General features: G+C 46.0%; 1 protein-coding gene across 7 annotated transcripts in view; it reads left to right on the plus strand.

Annotated features, from left to right (window-relative positions):
- Positions 1–19403, plus strand: part of palmdb (palmdelphin b) — a 123568-nt gene that overhangs the window by 35162 nt on the left and 69003 nt on the right. For 3 of the 7 annotated variants that reach the window (XM_067989989.1, XM_067989986.1, XM_067989990.1), the window contains exon 2: positions 16857–16902. In XM_067989989.1, coding sequence (XP_067846090.1) covers positions 16858–16902 — 45 coding nt within the window. In that variant the 5' untranslated portion in view covers position 16857. Of the gene's footprint in view, positions 1–5811; positions 5869–6483; positions 6581–12994; positions 13082–16856; positions 16903–19403 lie in introns of those variants that run through there. The other 4 variants (XM_067989988.1, XM_067989987.1, XM_067989984.1 and 1 more) reach the window with 4 other exon arrangements.

Consider the following 19403-nt stretch of genomic DNA (forward strand, 5'->3'; position numbering starts at 1 on the left):
CACTTAAAGGGCCAGTCCCCCAAAGCCCCTCCAGCTGCAAGCAAGAGGCAACACAGGATGGCGCAACCCAGGGGCAAGGCTGCGCCACGCTTCTCCGACCTCGCGCTGCAGCTGCTGCTGGAGGGTGTGAGGAGGAGGAGGGACACGCTGTTCCCGGCGGACGGACGCAAGTGCCCTAGCTCCGTCACCAGGAAGGCATGGGCAGAGGTGGCGGCGGAAGTCAGCAGCAGGGCCAACACCCCCAGGGCATGGGAGCAGTGCCGCAAGCGGTTCAATGACCTCTCTAGGTCCGGCAAGGTGAGTACACCAACGCACCCTCCCACAACCCGTCCCCACCATCACGCCAAACATATCACAACCCCTCCTGCAGAGCCACCACAGCGCTCCCGCAGCAATCCTCACAGCCACGCACTCACCATCCTCGCCGTGCCCGCAAGTACCCATCGTCCCTGTCCCCACCCGAACACTACCACACACCCCAATCCCCATGCAATGGGATGGGCATGTGGCACACGCATCCTCCCATCCATCTGCCCCACGCTCAACCCACCCACACCGATGCTTGATGCGTCTCACTATGCAATATGCACCCACTCATGCATCTGTGTTTTGCCTTGACAGGAGAAGAGATGCAATAACAACCGAGAAAGGGCCCGCACTGGAGGGGGCCCGCCGCACGTGGTCGAACTGACGGATGCAGAGGTGGAGGCGCTCGACCTCGCCGGCACGCAACATTGCCTCTCCGTGGCGGATGGCGAGTCTGGCGCTGCAGAAACGGCCGGTAAAGGAAAGCTGACACTCAACACTCATGATCGCGAGTGACCGTATCATCACCTGGCATCAGGCGCACCGTAACGTTTGTGCACATGCCTCATAGTGCCCTCTGTTCTCTTGCAGGGCCGTCTGCGAGCGCTGTGTGCGAGGAGGGCGATTCCTCAGAGGACATGCCGGTCTCTGAGGGTGCATCGTCACATATGAGCCAACCATCCACCAGCGCAGAGACACGCACCTCGGTGGGTCCCCCTCGCCAACTAGTTGGGGTTGCACTTGGTGATTCACCGCGCACATGTGAGCATGAGCAGACCCTGGTGGCAGGGGCAGCCGTGGAGGGTCCGCGTCGGTGGGAGCACTCATCTCCAGGCTCTGCTCAGCCGGACCCAGATGCTGAACCCAGGGGGCCACCAGTCAAAAGGAGAGTCGTCGAGGGGCACCAGCTAATTGCCGAGGTACTGGGAGAGGTGCCGCGCGCATTGTCCACAATTGCGCAGGTGATGGAGGAGTCCAACTCCTGCATGCGGGCATTGGTGGCGCAGGTACAGGAGGGTACCGGCGACACAGTGTCGCGGGTAGGTGCGGGAGCATCTGCGGTGGAGGACAGGCGAGCCTCCCTCGAGCGTCACGCACAGCTCCACATCGAGTCCGTGCAGGCCCTGACAACGGCTGTACGGATTCAGGGTGAGCAACATTCCGCCGCCATAAACAGGCTGACGGATACACTAGGGGTGGCCTTGCAAGGCCTCACACATGCCATCCAAACTGCCGTCCAGCAGGGTGGAAGGGGTGATGTGGGCCGAGGCCACGAGAGGGATGATGGTGAACGGGGACATGGAAGCGGGGACGCTTCTCAAGGTGCCCCCACGTCCCACCCGTTGCCCCCCTCTCAACCAGTACCCGCAATGGTGCCTCCTCTCCAGGTGGCCGAGTCTGCCCCTGCCCCGGTGCAGGAGGAGCAGTCTGTGGAGGTGCCCTCACGGGCACCGAAACCCAGGGGCCGTCGGCCCAAAGCATCTACCCGGTCAGGGCAAGAACAGGAGCAACCTGCCACTACCTCTGCTGGAGCCACAGGGGTAGCACCACGTAGGGGTACCCGGAAACGAAAGCCAAAGGCGTTATAAGCACAAAGGGAATGCACCAGGGTGTCTGTTAATTTGTACACTTTTTGTTTATAGTATTGCACCATGTACATATTAAACACTATCGTTCTCACCACTCCCGCCACCTCTCGTCCATTCTTCTGCGGCCTGTGCAATAGGTGCGTTCCGTGCAGCCCATCATGACGGCGAACACCTGCTGCCGCCCATTGGGCACACTGCTGTGGGTGCAGGAGTACTGGCAACACTCTTCAGTGGAGGGGGCTGGTATGGCCCCTCGCATGTGCAGGTGAGGAGATGCGAACGCCTCGCACTGTCTGACTCTAGGAGAACCGTTGACATATGAGTGCCTCCCTGGCCCGGCGAGCATCCCGGTGAGCCGGTGTTCGGCGCATGGGTCGTACATCATCCTCTGGCGCGTCCTCCTCCTCCTCCTCCACCTCCTCCTCCACCTCCACCTCCACCTCCACCTCCACCTCCACCTCCTCCACCTCCACCTCCTCGTCCTCATCGCCGTCCTCAATGTGGGTGGCGGGTGTGGATGGGGCCTCCTCCAGCGGCACCCCTCTCTGTTGGGCCATGTTGTGCAGGGCACAGCAGACAACTATCATTCGTCCCACTCTGAATGGTGTGTATTGGAGCGCTCCCCCAGAACGATCAAGGCACCTGAAGCGCATCTTGAGCAGCCCTATGGTCTGCTCAATTGTAGACCTGGTAGCAGTGTGGCTGTCATTGTACCGACGCTCCGGCTCGGTGATGGGGTTCCTCAGAGGTGTCATGAGCCACGTGTGTAGGGGATACCTCTTGTCGCCGAGGAGCCAGCCGTTGCCGGTGTTGGGTGCGTGGAAGAGGGGCGGGACGGTGGACTCCCTGAGGACGAAGGCATCGTGGCAGCTGCCGGGGTATCTGGCGCACACGTGTAGGAATCTCTGGCGGTGGTCACAGATGAGCTGGGCGTTCATGGAGTGATACCCCTTCCTGTTGATGAACAGCCCTGGCTCATGTGGAGGTGCCCATATTGCGATGTGGGTGCAGTCGATTACACCCTGTACCCGTGGGAAGCCAGCCATGGCATGGAATCCAACCGCCCTCTCCATCTGGCTGCGCTCGTCCATGGCGAAGTTGATGTAGTGCGAGGCCCTGTGGAACAACCCATCGGTGACCTGCCTTATGCACTTGTGTGCAGACGACTGACAGACCCCGGTGATACCCTGGAAGGATCCGGATGCGAAGAAGTTGAGGGCAGTGGTGACTTTGACGGCGACAGGTAAGAAGATGCTGCTTGGTCCATCCGGGAGCAGCTCGTCGTTAAGGAGGCTGCAGATGTCGGCGACTACCTGGTGATTGACTCTGAGCCGCCGTATGCACTGCTCCTCGGAGAGGTCCATGAAGCTGAGCCTCGGTCTGTAGACCCTGTGCGGAAGGGTAGTGCCTCCTGCGATGCATCTCTCTCTGCGGTTGCCCTCCCTCCTGCTGTGCAGGTGGGTGTGCCACAGCACCGTGTTGGGGGGCCCCACGTCGCTGAGGCGGACGGCGTGGACTGCGAGGCTGCTGGGGCTGGTCATGCTGTTCGTCCTCCGAGGATGTCAACGCACCACCCATCTGGCAGGTGTTGGTCTGAGGGGTTGTGCAGGGTAGGTAGGTGTTTCCTCGCACTGGGGCTGCGGTTTCACGTCGGTGTTTCCTCTGGCTTGGAGGGGGGTGGTGGAGAGCAGGAGTTGCCCTATGTGACGCGGTGGCCTCCTGCGTGGGTGAGGGCTCTCCCCCCACCTGTGGAGTGCACCTTGGCAGCTGCCACAGGCTGCTGGCTGCAACACGTCCGGTTGGAGTGAGACTGTTTCCCCCAGTGTGTGAAACAGTCTCGGTTGAAGGTAAAATCCCACACTTCCTATTAAGACAGCTGAATCAGGTCATTTAATGACTTCAACAAGCAAGGTAAATACACTCAAGTGGCATCCCGCTGGCTTTAATTGCCTGCGGGATTCCCACCAGCGGGGGCTGCGCACGCACCCCCGCACGTCAGCGCGGAACCCGGAAGTGGGCGGGATCGAGGCGCAATCCAGTGACGCACCTGGATATCGCGATTTTCGACGCCCCCCCTCGGGAAACCACCCGGAACCCGCTGGTAAAATCGAGCCCATGCTGTGGTATTACAGGGTTACATGTAGACACAAGTTAAAAGAGAGAAATATAATTTGATGGTACCATTCCTAGTGCTAAATCTTGAGTTTAGGTGGATGAAATACTGAGGGTGATTTTTGTCTTCCTATCATCCCATTTACACCTAAAAATGGGGGGTAAGGGATGAAAATCGTTGTCGGTATTTGACGCACCGACTTAACACTGGTTGTCCGCTTACTGCAATTTCCGGGCAGACCTCAATTTAGGTAAATGTAAGGAATCTTACAACACCAGGTTATAGTCCAACAGTTTTATTTGAAAATCACAAGCTTTCGGAGGCTTTCTCCTTCGTCAGGTGAGTGTGGGATTCCATGGAAGGTACCGTATATATAGCCAGAGAACAATGCCTGGTGATTGCAGATAATCTTTCCAACTGCTCGTTGTCAAGGCAATCAAAGGAGTCGAATAGTGTTCAGACAGAGAGACATTACATACAGGACTACTGAATATACAAACGGTCAGAACCCAAAGACAGAGAGAGAGAGAGAGAGAGAGAGAGAGAAACATCCGAAAGGAAGAGAAAGAGAGAGAATGACCAATTGCATTAAAAACAGATAACTCTTTTTTCGCGAGACCATGCAGACACTGCGACAACGGATGAAAGGATACCACGCAACAATCGCCAGACAGGAGGGTTCCCTCCCAGTCGGGGAACACTTCAGCAGTCAAGGACATTCTGCCACCAATCTTCGGGTAAGCGTTCTCCAAGGCGGCCTTCGAGTCACACGACAATGCAAAATCGTCGAGCAGAAATTGATAGCCAAGTTCCGCACCCATGAGGACGGCCTCAACCGGGATCTTGGGTTCATGTCACGCTACACATAACCCCACCAGCGAAGAAAGAGTTATCTGTTTTTAATACAATTGGTCATTCTCTCTCTTTCTTTTCCTTTCGGATGTTTCTCTCTCTCTCTCTCTCTCTCTCTGTCTTTGGGTTCTGACCGTTTGTATATTCAGTAGTCCTGTATGTAATGTCTCTCTGACTGAACAGTCTCTCTCTCTCTCTCTGTGATTGCCTTGACAACGGGCAGTTGGAAAGATTATCTGTAATCACCAGGCATTGTTCTCTGACTATATATGCGGTACCTTCCATGGAATCCCACACTCACCTGACGAAGGAGAAAGCCTCCGAAAGCTTGTGATTTTCAAATAAAACTGTTGGACTATAACCTGGTGTTGTCAGATTCCTTACATTTGTCAACCCCAGTCCATCACCAGCATCTCCACATCAATTTAGGTGGCTGGAGCTCCTGCCAGAAACAGGTGAGGGCCTCATTAACATAAGCAAATCGGGGCCAATGACGCAGGTAGGTATCCAACGTCACTTTCGTCTCTACCTTGATTGCAACCACCTGTTTTTCTACCTGCCCACAAACCATAAGGGGTACAGGTTGGGAGGCAGCCACTTCCAGTGGTATTTAAAAGGGATCCTAAACTGCAGTAAAGGAAAGCTAGCAACAGGTCTGACACTCATTGGGGTCAATTTTGCAATGGTGGTGGGTTGGCAGCAGTGGGGGGTGGTGTGAAGGTGCACATGGCAAACCCGTATGAACAAAACTTACCGTTTCTGACGTGATTGCATGTTGATTGCTAATGATTAACGTCCTCTCCTGGTTTCGCGCCCGGCAGCTAACCTGATTGACAGGCTGGCTGCTGTCAGGAGCTGCAACACGAGGCGGGGGGAGAGAAAGAGAGAGAGTGAGACGTCATCCGGCCCTGGGATGGAAGATCGGGGGGTGGGGGGTGAAGCAGGGGTCATCGGGGAGGGGTGAAGATGGGGAGATCAGAGAGGGAGACATTGGAGCAGGGTGAAAAGGTAGGTTCATTTTGTGTTTTAACTTCCTTCTATGGTGTTTTATTTAATTTATTTAGTTTCTTTATCCCTGATCCGGCCCTTCATGCCTGGTTTCACCAGGCGTGACTCAGAAGCGGTGGGCAAGCCGCCCAAGTAAGTTAAAAATCGTTATAATCACTTACTCTGTCACAGGTAATGATTCACTATTTATTAACGACTTAGATGAAGGCATAGAAAGTCTCATATCTAAGTTTGCCGATGACACAAAGATTGGTGGCATTGCAAGCAGTGTAGATGAAAACATAAAATTACAAAGCAATATTGATAGATTAGGTGAATGGGCAAAACTGTGGCAGATGGAATTCAATGTAGACAAATGTGAGGTCATCCACTTTGGATCAAAAAAGGATAGAACAGGGTACTTTCTAAATGGTAAAAAGTTAAAAACAGTGGATGTCCAAAGGGACTTCGGGGTTCAGGTACATAGATCATGGAAGTGTCATAAACAGGTGCAGAAAATAATCAATAAGGCTAATGGAATGCTGGCCTTTATATCTAGAGGACTGGAGTACAAGGGGGCAGAAGTTATGCTGCAGCTATACAAAACCCTGGTTAGACCGCACCTGGAGTACTGCGAGCAGATCTGGGCACCGCACCATTGGAAGGACATATTGGCCTTGGAGGGAGTGCAGCGTATGTTTACTAGAATGATACCCGGACTTCAAGGGTTAAGGTACGAGGAGAGATTACACAAATTGGGGTTGTATCCTCTAGAGTTTAGAAGGTTAAGGGGTGATCTGATCGAAGTTTATAAGATATTAAGGGGAACAGATAGGGTGGATAGAGAGAAATTATTTCCGCTGGTTGGGGATTCTAGGAGTAGGGGGCACAGTCTAAAAATTAGAGCCAGACCTTTCAGGAGTGAGATTAGAAAACATTTCTACACACAAAGGGTGGTAGAAGTTTGGAACTCTCTTCCGCAAACGACATTTGATACTAGCTCAATTGCTAAATTTAAATGTGAGATGGATAACTTTTTGGCAACCAAAGGTATTAAGGGATATGGGCCAAAGGCAGGTATATGGAGTTAGATCACAGATCAGCCATGAACTTATCAAATGGCGGAGCAGGCACGAGGGGCTGAATGGCCCACTCCTGTTCCTATGTTCCTATTATAACTACCATCTGTAAAGACTTATTTTCCAAGCTTCCCTTTTTTGCGATAATCTAAATTTCTGTGCTCTCATTACCATCATGCCAACCAGTGGAATAATCAATCAATATTTAACTTATCATAACCCTTCATAACCTTTAAGACCATTATCAGGTCACTCTTCAACCTTCTCAGTTGTAGTGGAAAATTCCCTAACTTCTCAAGTCTCCCTTCAAAAATGTAACCCTTCATTCCAAATGTAGATAGTTATAAGAGGATCTCAACTGTTCAGAAGAGAAAAAATAGCAGTGCAATCTAAGTTCCAAAGGCTTTTAATATTGCCATTCATACTCTCAAGATTTAAAATGTATTGAATTCTTTTCACTTAATGCATGGATAATTCTGTACTGACCTATTAGTTGAGCAGATTACATCTTGAAATTCCGAAGGAATAGGCAAAAATCAAACAAGCTTTTACCAGAGCAAAAAAAAATCACTTTAATTTTCCTCAGTGTACAATAAATGGAGAAATATTCCAAGTGCTCTTTACTCTGTTCTCCTTCTGATCCCTAATAGTCACATTAATCTTTTGTAAAATGTAATTACAGACAAAATCAAAGTTCACCTGGGGTCAGTTTGAAGTAAATTGAATAGTAAATCTGCTTGGCTGTTTATGGCTCTCATGCATGAAAATACCATATTCACACAATACCACTGCGAATATTTAACGTTAAAAAAAACATAGGCTCTCAGATTACACCTCGAATTACTAGTGTACAAATGCTTGGTTCATTCATTTAAAATTTCAGTTTCTGCTGTTAATCGGTTTAAAATAAATGAGTTAAAGCCTCCGTGAAATAATAGACAGGAATTTCAGATGAACATGCTAAGCATTCATATTATTCTCAGCCATACTTTTATCATGATTTATTCCAAACCTGGATTTGTCCAACATTCTGTAATGTCCCCCATCAAGTAGAAAGTTTGAAAGTAGATAAATCGCCAGGCCTGGATGAAATGTATCCCAGGCTGTTAAGAGAAGCAAGGGAGGAAATTGCAGAGGCTCTGACCATTGTTTTCTAATCCTCTCTGTCTACATGCATGGTGCAGGAGGACTGCTAACGTTGTACCGCTGTTTAAAAAGGGAGAAAGGGATAGATCGAGTAATTACAGGCCAGTCAGCATAACCTTGGCGGTGGACAAATTATTGGAAAATATTCTGAGGGACAGTATTAATCATCATTTAGAAAGCCACAGATTAATCAAGATTTGTTAAGGGAAGGTTGTGTCTGACTAATTTGCTTGAATTTTTTTGAGGAGGTAACAAGGAGGGTCGATGAGGGTAGCGAGTTTGATAAGAAACATAAGAAATAGGAGCAGGAGTAGGCCATTAGGCCCCTCGAGACTGCTCCGCCATTCAATAAGATCATGGCTGATCTTCGACCTCAACTCCACTTTCCCGCCCAATCCCCAAAAATCTATCTATCTCAGTCTTGAATATATTCAGCGACTCAGCATCCACAGCACTCTGGGGTAGAGAATTCCAAACATTCACAAATCTCTGAGTGAAGAAATTCCTCCTCATCTCAGTCTTAAATGGCCGACTCCTTATCCTGAGACTATGCCCCCCTAGTTCTAGACTCTCCAGCCAGGGGAAACAACCTCTCAGCATCTACCCTGTCAAGCCTCCTCAGAATCTTATTTTTTCAATGAGATCACCTCTCATTCTTCTAAACTCCAGAGAGAATAGGCCCATTCTACTCAATCTCTCCTCATTGGACAACCCTCTTATCACTGAATCAATCTAGTGAACCTTCGTTGCGCTGCCTCTAAGGCAAGTATATCCTTCCTTAGATAAGGAGACCAAAACTGTCCATAGCACTCCAGGTGTGGTCTCACCAAAGCCCTGTACAACTGTAGCAAGACTTCCTTACTCCAACCCCCTTGCAATAAAGGACAAAATGCCATTTGCCTTCCTCATTGCTTGCTGTACCTGCATGTTAACTTTCTGTGTTTTTTGGAGAAGGATGCCAAATCTGTTTGAACACCAACGTTTAATAGTTTCTTACCATTTAAAAAATATTCTGTTTTTCTATTCTTCCTACCAAAGTGAATAACCTCACATTTCCCCACATTATATGCCATCTGCCACCTTCTTGCCCACTCACTTAACCTATCTGGATCCTTTTGCAGAATCTTTGTGTCCTCCCCACAGTTTACTTTCTCACCTAGCTTTGTATCATCACCAAACTTGGATACGTTACACTCGGTCCCTTCATCTAAGGCATTAATATAGATTGCAAATAGCTGAGGCCCAAGCACTGATCCTTGCGGTACCCCACTAGTTACAGCCTGCCAACCTGAAAATGACCCGTTTATCCTTACTCTCGGTTTTCTGTCTGTTAACCAATCCTCTATCCATGCTAATATTTTACCACCAACCCCATGAGCCCTATCTTGCATAACAACCTTTTAAGTGGCACCTTATCGAATGCCTTTTGAAAATCCAAATATACTACACCCACTGGTTCCCCTTTATCTACCCTGCTAGTTACATCCTCAACAAACTGATAAATTTGTCAAACACGATTTTCCTTTCATAAAACCATGTTGACTCTGTCTAATCATATTATGATTTTTTAAGTGCCCTGTTACCACTTCCTTAATAATGGATTCCAGCATTTTCCTGACGACTGATGTCAGGCCAACTGGCCTGTCGTTCCCTGTTTTCTCTCTCCCTCCTTTCTTGAATAGCAGGGTTACATTTGCTACCTTCCAATCCGCTGGGACCGTTCTAGAATCTAGGGAATTTTGGAAGATCACAACCAATGCATCCACTATCTCTGCAGCTACCTCTTTTAGAACGCTAGGATGTAGGCCAGCAGGTCCAGGGGATTTATCGACTTTTAGTTCCATTAGTTTCTCTAGTACTTTTTCTATACTGATATTAATTACTTTAAGTTCTTCACTCTCGTTAGCCTCTTGGTTCCGCATTATTTCTGGTATGCTTTTTGTGTCTTCTACTGTGAAGACAGATACAAAATATTTGTTTAACATCTCTGCCATTTCCTTATTCCCCATTATAATTTCTCCTGTCTCAGCCTCTAAGGGATCAACATTTACGTTTGCTACTCTTCCTTTTTACATACTTGTAGAAGTTCTTACAATCTTTTCTTATTTCTTGCTAGTTTACTTTCATATTCTATTTTCTCCCTTTTTATTAACTTTTTGGTCATCCTTTGCCAGTTTCTAAAACTCTCCCAATCCTCAGACTTACTACACTTCTTCACAACATTATAAGCCTCTTCTTTTAAACTAATACTATCCTTAACTTCTTTAGTTAGCCACGGATGGATCATTTTTCCCGTGGAGTTTTTATTCCTCAGTAGAATGTATATTTGTTGAGAATATTGAAATATTTTTTTAAATGTTTGCCATTGCTTTTCAACTGTCAAACCCTTTAATTTAATTTCCCAATCTACCTTTGACAACTTGCCCCTCATACCTATGTAATTGGCTTTATTTAAGTTTAAGACTCTAGTTTCTGACTTACGTACGTTACTTTCAGCTATGGAAGCTGTCAATCAGCACCCCCATGATGTTAAATTCCTGGAGACCAACGTGCTGAAAGGTTCAGAGAAATGCTGTGCATTGAGAACCATAAAAATGGTTCTGTTATCAGACTCCGAGTTTTAAAAGAGAATTTGTCTTCCTGTGTCTGGACGCAAGTCCAGATCATTTATATATACCAAGCGCTGACTCCTGGAGTACACCAGTTCCAACCCTTCTCCAATCTAAGCAACACCCGTTAACCCTAACTCTTTGTTTCCTGTCCGTCAACCAACTTTCTATCCATTGCTTATCTCCAATCATGCCTTTTGATCTAGTTTTCCAATCTACCTTAACCAACTCGCCCCTGTGTAATTAGCTTTATTGTAGTCTACATGGATTTTAGCAAGGCTTTTGACAAGGTCACACATGGCAGACTGGTCAGAAAAGTAAAACCCCATGGAATCCATGGGAAAGTGGCAAGTTGGATCCAAAATTGGCTCAGTGGCAGGAAGCAAAGGGTGATGGTTGACGGGTACTTTTGTGACTGGAAAGCTATTTCCAGTGGGGTTCCGCAGGGCTCAGTACTAGGTCCCTTGCTTTTTGTGGTTTATATCAATGATTTAGACTTAAATGTAGGGGGTATGATTAAGAAGTTTGCAGATGATACAAAAATTGGCTGTGTGGTTGTTAGTGAGGAAGAAAACTATAGACTGCAGGAAGATATCGATGGACTGGTCATGTGGGCAGAAAAGTGGCAAATAGAATTCAATCCAGAGAAGTGTGAGGTAATGCATTTAGGGAGGGCAAACAAGGCAATGGAATACACAATAAATGATAGGATACTGAGAAGTGGAGAGGAACAGAGGGACCTTGGAGTGCATGTCCACAGATCCCCGAAGGTAGCAGGACAGGTAGATAAGGTGGTTAAGAAGGCATACAGGATACTTTCCTTTATTAGCCGAAGCATTGAATATAAGAGCAGGGAGGCCACGCTAGAGCTGTATAAAACACCAGTTAGGCCACAGCTAGAGTACTGTGTACAGTTCTGTTCACCACATTACAGGAAAAATGTGATTGCACTAGAGAGGGTACAGAGGACATTTACGAGGATGTTGCCAGGACTGGAGAATTTTAGCAGCGAGGTCAATAACCAGGGGGCATAGATTTAAAGCAATTGGTAGAAGGATTAGAGGGGAGTTGAGGAGAATTTTTTTCATCCAGAGGGTGGTGGAGGTCTGGAACTCGCTGCCTAAAAGGGTGGTGGAGGCAGAAACCCTCATTGCATTTAAGAAGTGCCTTTACCGACAAGGCTACGGGCCTGGAGTTGGAAAGTGGGATTAGGCTGGATAGCTCTTTTTCAGCCGGCACAGACACGATGGGCCAAATGGCTGCCTTCTGTGCCATAAATTTCTATGATTCTATGATTCAATCTATGAACTCACCAACCTTTCCTCTCTTCAAAAGAGCTGCAATGGCTGTCATCAGCCTGAGTTATATACATGCACCTATACAACAAATACACCCCACATTACACTAAAATAATGGCACTCTTTTTAATTGTTGAAAAAAGTATTTCAGTCCGCTGTAGACTAATATATAGAACAATAGAAGCCCAAGTAAATCATCCAGCAAGAACTCACTGTACTTATTTTAATCTTTTCATATCTATAGTTGCAGCTGATGCACAATAGCACCAGGTGCAAACATGACTGAAGGACACTGTTGTTCTTGGACTATAAAATGTCTCCCCAAGCCCATGACACCCAGTGACACACCGAGGTTGTGAAATGTGCATACCAGTTCTCTGTGTAAATGCCTCAAGTGGTAGAGGTTTGACATTTTTATACTACAATTGCTAACTTATTGTTAACTGTGCCAGTCAGTATTTCTGTTACAGATCATGCTCCCTAATGAAAAATGAGCCACAGCATGCTACACCAAATATTGCTTCAACCACTGGAGAATCCTTTCCTTCACCTTCATAACCACCAGAAGTACATACACTGGCCATTTGTTCACGGAACTTCAGCAGGAGCCATGATTTTAAAGTTCTACAAATCACAACATGTGACAACACGAACTCGACATCTACTGAGATCATGTGACACTCAGCAGCTCTCCCACACCTGAGCCTTCAGCATCAGCCATACCTTTATATGGTGCTCTACTTTACACATTTTCATTAAATAATATAATCATGTTTTATCTTTAGCAGCTTTATCTCCCTGCTATCTATCAGTATGCAAGCCACACTCTTTTATATGTAATAAAAGAAGCCAGTTCATTACACATACACAAACTATAGGAGGAACCTTAACGCCCCCCCCCCCCCCCCCCTGCCTGGTAGAAGCCAATTAGAGCAAGAGCTAAAGTGGAAATAGTAGACTTACCACTCCATTACTGCCTCGTGGCCATTTTAACACCCTGTTTTTCTTCGGGCAGCTGAGGCGCTCGCCTGACTCAGGCAGGAGCCTCATAAATTGATGCAAACAGCAAAACCTGACAAGCAAGAAGGGGAGACCCTGTAAGGTAAGTAATGTTTTCTTTGTGGGGCCTGGAGCAACTACCGTCCCGCGCCTCCCCCCCCCCCCCCACCCCCCCCCCCCCCACCCCCCCCCCCCCCCCCCACGACATACCTGATATGTGGCTTCTGGGCCACCCGATTGTCACGGGCCTATAAGGTCGGTGAAATGCCTCTGGATGCCTGTAGCAAGTGGCCGGCCAGCACAAAGCGAATGAGGCCCAGCCGTTAAACGGACCAGATGTCGAATTGCAGCTCCTGCACATTCCTCCTTACTAATCTAAACAGGAAAACAATCAAACATTTAATGATCAAGGTATAAACATTAAAGAGAAAAATTGTACTGCATTTTTTTTTGAGAGCCAAAGACAACGGGGTAAATATTCGTCTTCACCGCTCGGTCAGTAATATGATGGAGTAGATCACCCACCCATTACAGAATATGCCCGATTATTATTCTATTGATGTCATAACGGGCAGGCGTTCCACTCCGCCAGCTTACGGCCCGTGTGGTGTAAAGAAAAATTTACCCCAATCAGTTTAATTTGGGTGTTTCAGCCTACACGTGAGTTAATATTGTTTCCTGGGGGAGGAGAGGCGCATGTTTGGGGTGTAAACCTATATACACGGGTGAGTTATATGTACTTCAGTATGGAATCTTCGGTATAGATCATTAAAGAAAATAGCAGCAAATGAATCATATGACATCATCAATGAATCACAAAGGGCGGAAAATTCTGCTACATTTCGGGAACGCTTCCGAGGTTGAGAATTATAACAAGTCGTTGGCCCGCCGCTAATGTTTTTTCATGGTATTGGTCTGTGTGACTCTGCTGTGTCTTCACGTGCAGAGTGTAATGTAACAATGTGTTAACAATAAATCAGGAAGGGGGAGGGCAGGAAGTAACAGATCACCTAGATAGAACTAGAGGTTACAGCTAAGTGGCTGCTGAATGTCCCCTTGTATTCCTTGTGGATGGTGAGAGTGTTAGGGGAAGGAAACGCTGTACTACTATTTATGGTTTCACAATATTAAACTTCAGTGGCATTCCTTAAGTCTTCTGGACTAATCCGAGTCTTAACATAATACGGACAGCAATGGAACATGACCAGAAATTGCTGAGATTTTTTTTTGTCTGTTGCAAACTGATACTGAATATGATACACTTCTGGCTTTGCTACTGATTCAGATATTTAAATAATAGTGTTGCAACATCACCATCATCAATAGTCTATAATAGCAATTCACAGTGCATCAGTACAGTTTCTGCATACAATATAGTGACATAAGCACTCCAATGGGGAGCTGACTCGCCTCAGTTCCAGATATTTATGGAGCTAGAGATAAAACCTAAAGGAGAAGTGTTCTTTGTTCAGATAAAAAGGACACTTAAGTTTTTTTTGACTTAAAACTCAAAAATAACATTTTATGTTGAGTTGACCAGAACATGGACTGAAAAAAGCAAAGTGATTATTTTGTTCCCTGGTTTTAAATTCTGGAAATTTGTCAAAATGACAATTTTAACTTTGATAATTACTATTTTATCCACATTTTTTTTGCTGAGACAGAAGCCTTTTCTACATATCAAGCAAAAAAAAGTCATACAAAAGTTTGTGTTTCTGACTCCAGTGGTTTCATGGTGAATGCACCACCTGTGTGCCACTGAGCCACATGGGCAAGGAAGGTCTCGGGTTCAATTGGGGGTGAAATTGCTTAACGCCAGCATCGCAAAATGGGCTGATAGCGAATCAGCAGTCCGTTGAAGTCAATGGGAAAGTAAATCGGGCACTGACAATTCACTGTTTTGTGCTACTGCTGCTGACCAATTTCGCCTCCAATATCCCTGCTCTAAACAAAATTAGCTAATTTCAGCTTTGGCAGCAGGTGGGGCAGTACAGTTGGCTTCAGGTCACTGAGCTGGGAAGTGGGGGGAGGGAAATTAACTGGGTTTCCTGTTCCTAATGGTATCTAATCACCCTTGCTGGAAGGCAAGGACTAAATCTGGCTCACTTGTGATGCCCCTCATGGTCAAACAGCCCCCCAACACTCACTATTTAGGCCCACACATGATGAATCCCACACTTCAGCAAGGTTCTGGCGGGTTCCTAACACCTGTGGAACTGTCCTCTGGAAAGAACCAGTACGTCCAGGAGAGAACCCTGATTTTTGAAGAAAAACTGTGATTGGAGCAAACCAAAGAAAATGAGGAGCTGATCAAGCCAAGCTCTCATATTTTAGATTCATTAGTGAGGCTTCTCTTAATGTGCTCCCACCCACAGATACAGGAAGGGAAGGAAATGTGCTACATTTTGACCAATTAATTTTAGATGACTAAAAGCAAGGTTTTTTTTACATGGCCTTAGGTTTTAATGAAGTGGCACACAAAATACTTTGGGGCTGATTTTAAGTGCATCTACCTGGAGTAAACAGGGTGGAGGGTAGGAGCCTGCAAATGGCGTGGGGTCACTTACTGCCTCTTTTCTGCTGGCCACCATGTTGATTAGGGGCCTGAGAAGGGCAGCTGGAATGCCCATCTGATTCAGGCAGGAGGCCAATTTCAATATGCAAATTGGGGTACTACGATGTACATAGGACCCTGATTGCAATTTTGAGGTACAAATGGGTGGAGCATATGCACTACATTCTCCGCCCAATTGTACCAGCATTTAATGGCCCAACCAGCGGTCCTTAAAGGGATCATTGGTAGCAGCTCAAGTTTGCTCAATGTTTTTTTTCTAACTTTTAAAGCTCCGGTCCACTGCTGGCTCGTGCGAAGCCCCTCCCATCCTCCCATTCCTTCACCCACATAGGTGCTGGCTGATTTCCTGCCCCCCCCCCCCCGCCCCCCCAGCTGGCCGCAGAGGGCTATTTTGACACCGGCAGCTCGCAAATGAGGCCCTGACCTCAAAATGGCTCTGGACTCACATGGTAACAAGGGCCAGACAGTGACCACACTACTTCCACTGACCCCTCCCCCCCCCCCCCGCCTTTGTGCATCTAAAATTAAAATCGGCCCCTTTGATTCTAAACTATTAATCATATCATGATGTTATTACATGAAGTTCTCTATAGTTTGCCCTCCAGCCCTACAGCCCTCTGAGATCTCTGCCCTCCTCCAATTCTGGCCTTTTAATTGCTCCACCATGGTGGCCATGCCTTTAGTTGCCCAGGCCCTAAGCTCTGGAATTCCTTTCCTAATCTCTCCTCCTCTCTTCCTCTATCTCCTCCTTTAAGACACTCCTTAAACCCTACCTCTTAGGCCAAATGTTTGGTCACTTGTCCCAATATCTCCCTATGTGGCTTGGCATCAAATTTTGTTTGATAACACTACTGTGAAGCACCTTAAGACATTTTGCTACATTAAAGGTGCTATATAAATGCAAATTGTTGCTGTTGTTGTTTTGTTGTTGTGCTATCTTGTCTAATTATACTACACCGACATTCCTAATCTCTTTAGTTTCAAGAATCAGTATTGTCACTTTTACAGCGGATGTTATAAAGCTGTCTCACCTCCTGAAACAATCCAACCAAAAGAATCCTGGGCCAAGGAGAACATATGGTCTGTCACTCAAACGTGACGGCCATGCCAGCAATTTGTGTCTGCACCCCTTCATCACATGGGCCTGCCTGAGTCAGGCCAGTACAATCATCTGCTGGGAGACGTCCTGACAATCCAGGAATACTCTCCACCCCCAGCGGCAGTACACGCCAGCACTCACTTCTCCCTTGCCTGCTCATGCTCTTCACCCTTCTACTTCTGCTCTTTCTGTTTTGATTTTTAGGATGGAGGAGACTTATCTGCTGAAAGAAAGGCTGCAAGCCATCACGGTAAGTCCTCTAAGTTCGCCTTCCGCGTTATCTCAGCTGTGTATTGTGTGTGAAGGACATTTTCAGGTCAAAGGATCCAAGGACCTTCAACTTTAGATAATGGTCCTCGCAGGCAGGAGTCAGTTAAAGTCTCTCCTTTAGCAATTCTGCTGTTTATAACCAAACATCCCCCAAATTTCCTTTCACCTTGATGTTGGTATAAAAGCACTTTTCTTGTTTAAAATATAATGGTTGAACTTGAAAATGAGGAAATGAAATCTGCAAGACTATGTAGCAGAGGCACGTGTCCCTGTATTGATTTTAAAAGTATCAGTTTTCACATGAGGCCAGAATCTGTGCAGAGGACCATGACACCAGTGTGGTAGAGGGCAAGCAGTTTAATTTCTAGGTGAGAGTGGAACACTTAAAGCCACGTCATTGTAATTATAGCATAACGTTCTGTATGACACTTTAGCAATAATTTCATGGTGCAATATATATTTATTGTGATGGTTTTCAAACACATTACGACATTAAAAAGACAAATGCCAAGTTTTCCAAAAACAACTGGCCCGCCACCATCTGAAAAGAGAAAAGACAGGCTGACTTTCCGTGTGTAAACCTTTGTCGGAATTCCTTTTTGTTTTTATTTCATAATTCCAGCACATGCAGTTTTTTTCTTTTTATCCCAAGTATTCGAACTCGGTTGCAGTAACGACTCATTTTATCTAGATCTTATTTAATGTTCTACAGATTTATAATATTTGATAACACATTTGCTATGCACTGATGATGGTATGGACGAATGTACGCTATAATTACTTTTAATTGTTAGACACAGTGCAGATCACATGGATGTGGAGCTTGCTTGGGTCTCTACTGAATGCTGTATTAATGGCAGGCTGTGATTAGATCATAGGATAAAAACCTAAATTAGAAGTTGGCAAGTCATAAAATTATCCAGTCACTAAGCCAGGAAAAATTATACAGCAGCGTGGTGTAGAAGTGTTGAGTGACAGATCTTTTATGGAAATGTGTAAATAAATCTTTTTTCCATTGTTTTAAGCCAATCCCACAAGCGTTTTGTTTAATGATACCATTCTCCTACAAGATCACATAAAGTTTCTTCTAATTTGCTGATTTACATGATGTGCTTGCACACTATTTCATGTTCATATTATTTGTTTTTAAAGACAAATAATTATTAACCTGCTTTTTATCTGCTTGGATATATTTTGACAATTTTCTGACAGACTTTGCTTGTGCAGCAAGACACCCAATGCCTCATAACTTTTTAACCACTATTTCAATTGTTATGGTCCAACTCACAGTGACATTACATTTTCATATTTCATAATCTAAGGACTAGATTTTATTTCCGAAGCACTGCTATTGTCGATAGCCATGTTATTTCGCAGAATACTTGCTAATGGGAAGACGGGGACGTGGACATGGTTTGCATCCAGCCACGTGCCATTCTCCAGCATGGACAAATGTCCTGCTCTCGGGCATATACAAGTACCGTTCCGTAGCCAACTGCCACAAAGTGCCCTTGAACTGCTCAGTGTTACTCATTCCCCAATGTTTCTATTCCCCACCATCTATGTGATGAAGTGCCCACCCTCTACCCAACAACCCAGCCAAGATCTGGCATATGCCATGCAGAGGATCTTTGGCTACTATTTGGTGCTGGGTGTTGGCTTGCTGTTACCCCATGCAAGAGCCTGTGGATCATGTGTTCAATACCTGGATTTATGGTGCCCAGATTCATCTTGGAAATATGCAACAAGGAAAATTAGACAGGGAACTGTTCTATGTGGCAAACATTGAGGTTGAAAACAAATCTTCCAGCTGTCATGGTTGTGGGTATGGAAGGTAGTGTAATCGAAATGCCACTATTATTAAACCTCCTACTGTATTCCAAAATGAAATGAGTGATTTATGATAAAATCCCAGTCCCTAACATTATGAACATTTAAACGTTGCTTACCTCTTTTATAACATATTTGATGTAGAATTTTCTGTTTTAATTTATAATTAACAAATGTAAACTAAGACAAATGTCACATTGCTGGAATGTTCCAACATAAACTGCTGACTTTTTAATTACTCCGATCTTTCCATCGGCACCTGATGAAGAGCTGAAAGCCAGTGTAATTAACCTCAGGGCAACGAACCTCAGTGTAACTAACCTTCAGGTAACTAACTTATAGTTTCACCTGTACATTGTATAATCAGTACATTGCAAAATCATATACAGTCATTTGGATATTCTTTTTTCCCAGTATCCAGTCACACAAAATAGAATAGCATGAACTTGATTCACCTTGGATGTGATGCCCTCCATATCTGAATAGCTTCACAATAGACTGACTGGGAACATAGGAACGTAGGAACAGGAGTAGGCCATTCAGCTCCTCGTGCCTGCTCCGCCATTTGATAAGATCATGGCTGATCTGTGATCTAACTCCATATACCCGCCTTTGGCCCATATCCCTTAATAGCATTGGTTGCCAAAAAGC

The sequence above is a fragment of the Heptranchias perlo genome, chromosome 9, assembly GCF_035084215.1.
Source record: "Heptranchias perlo isolate sHepPer1 chromosome 9, sHepPer1.hap1, whole genome shotgun sequence".
NCBI classification, from domain to species: Eukaryota; Metazoa; Chordata; class Chondrichthyes; order Hexanchiformes; family Hexanchidae; genus Heptranchias; species Heptranchias perlo.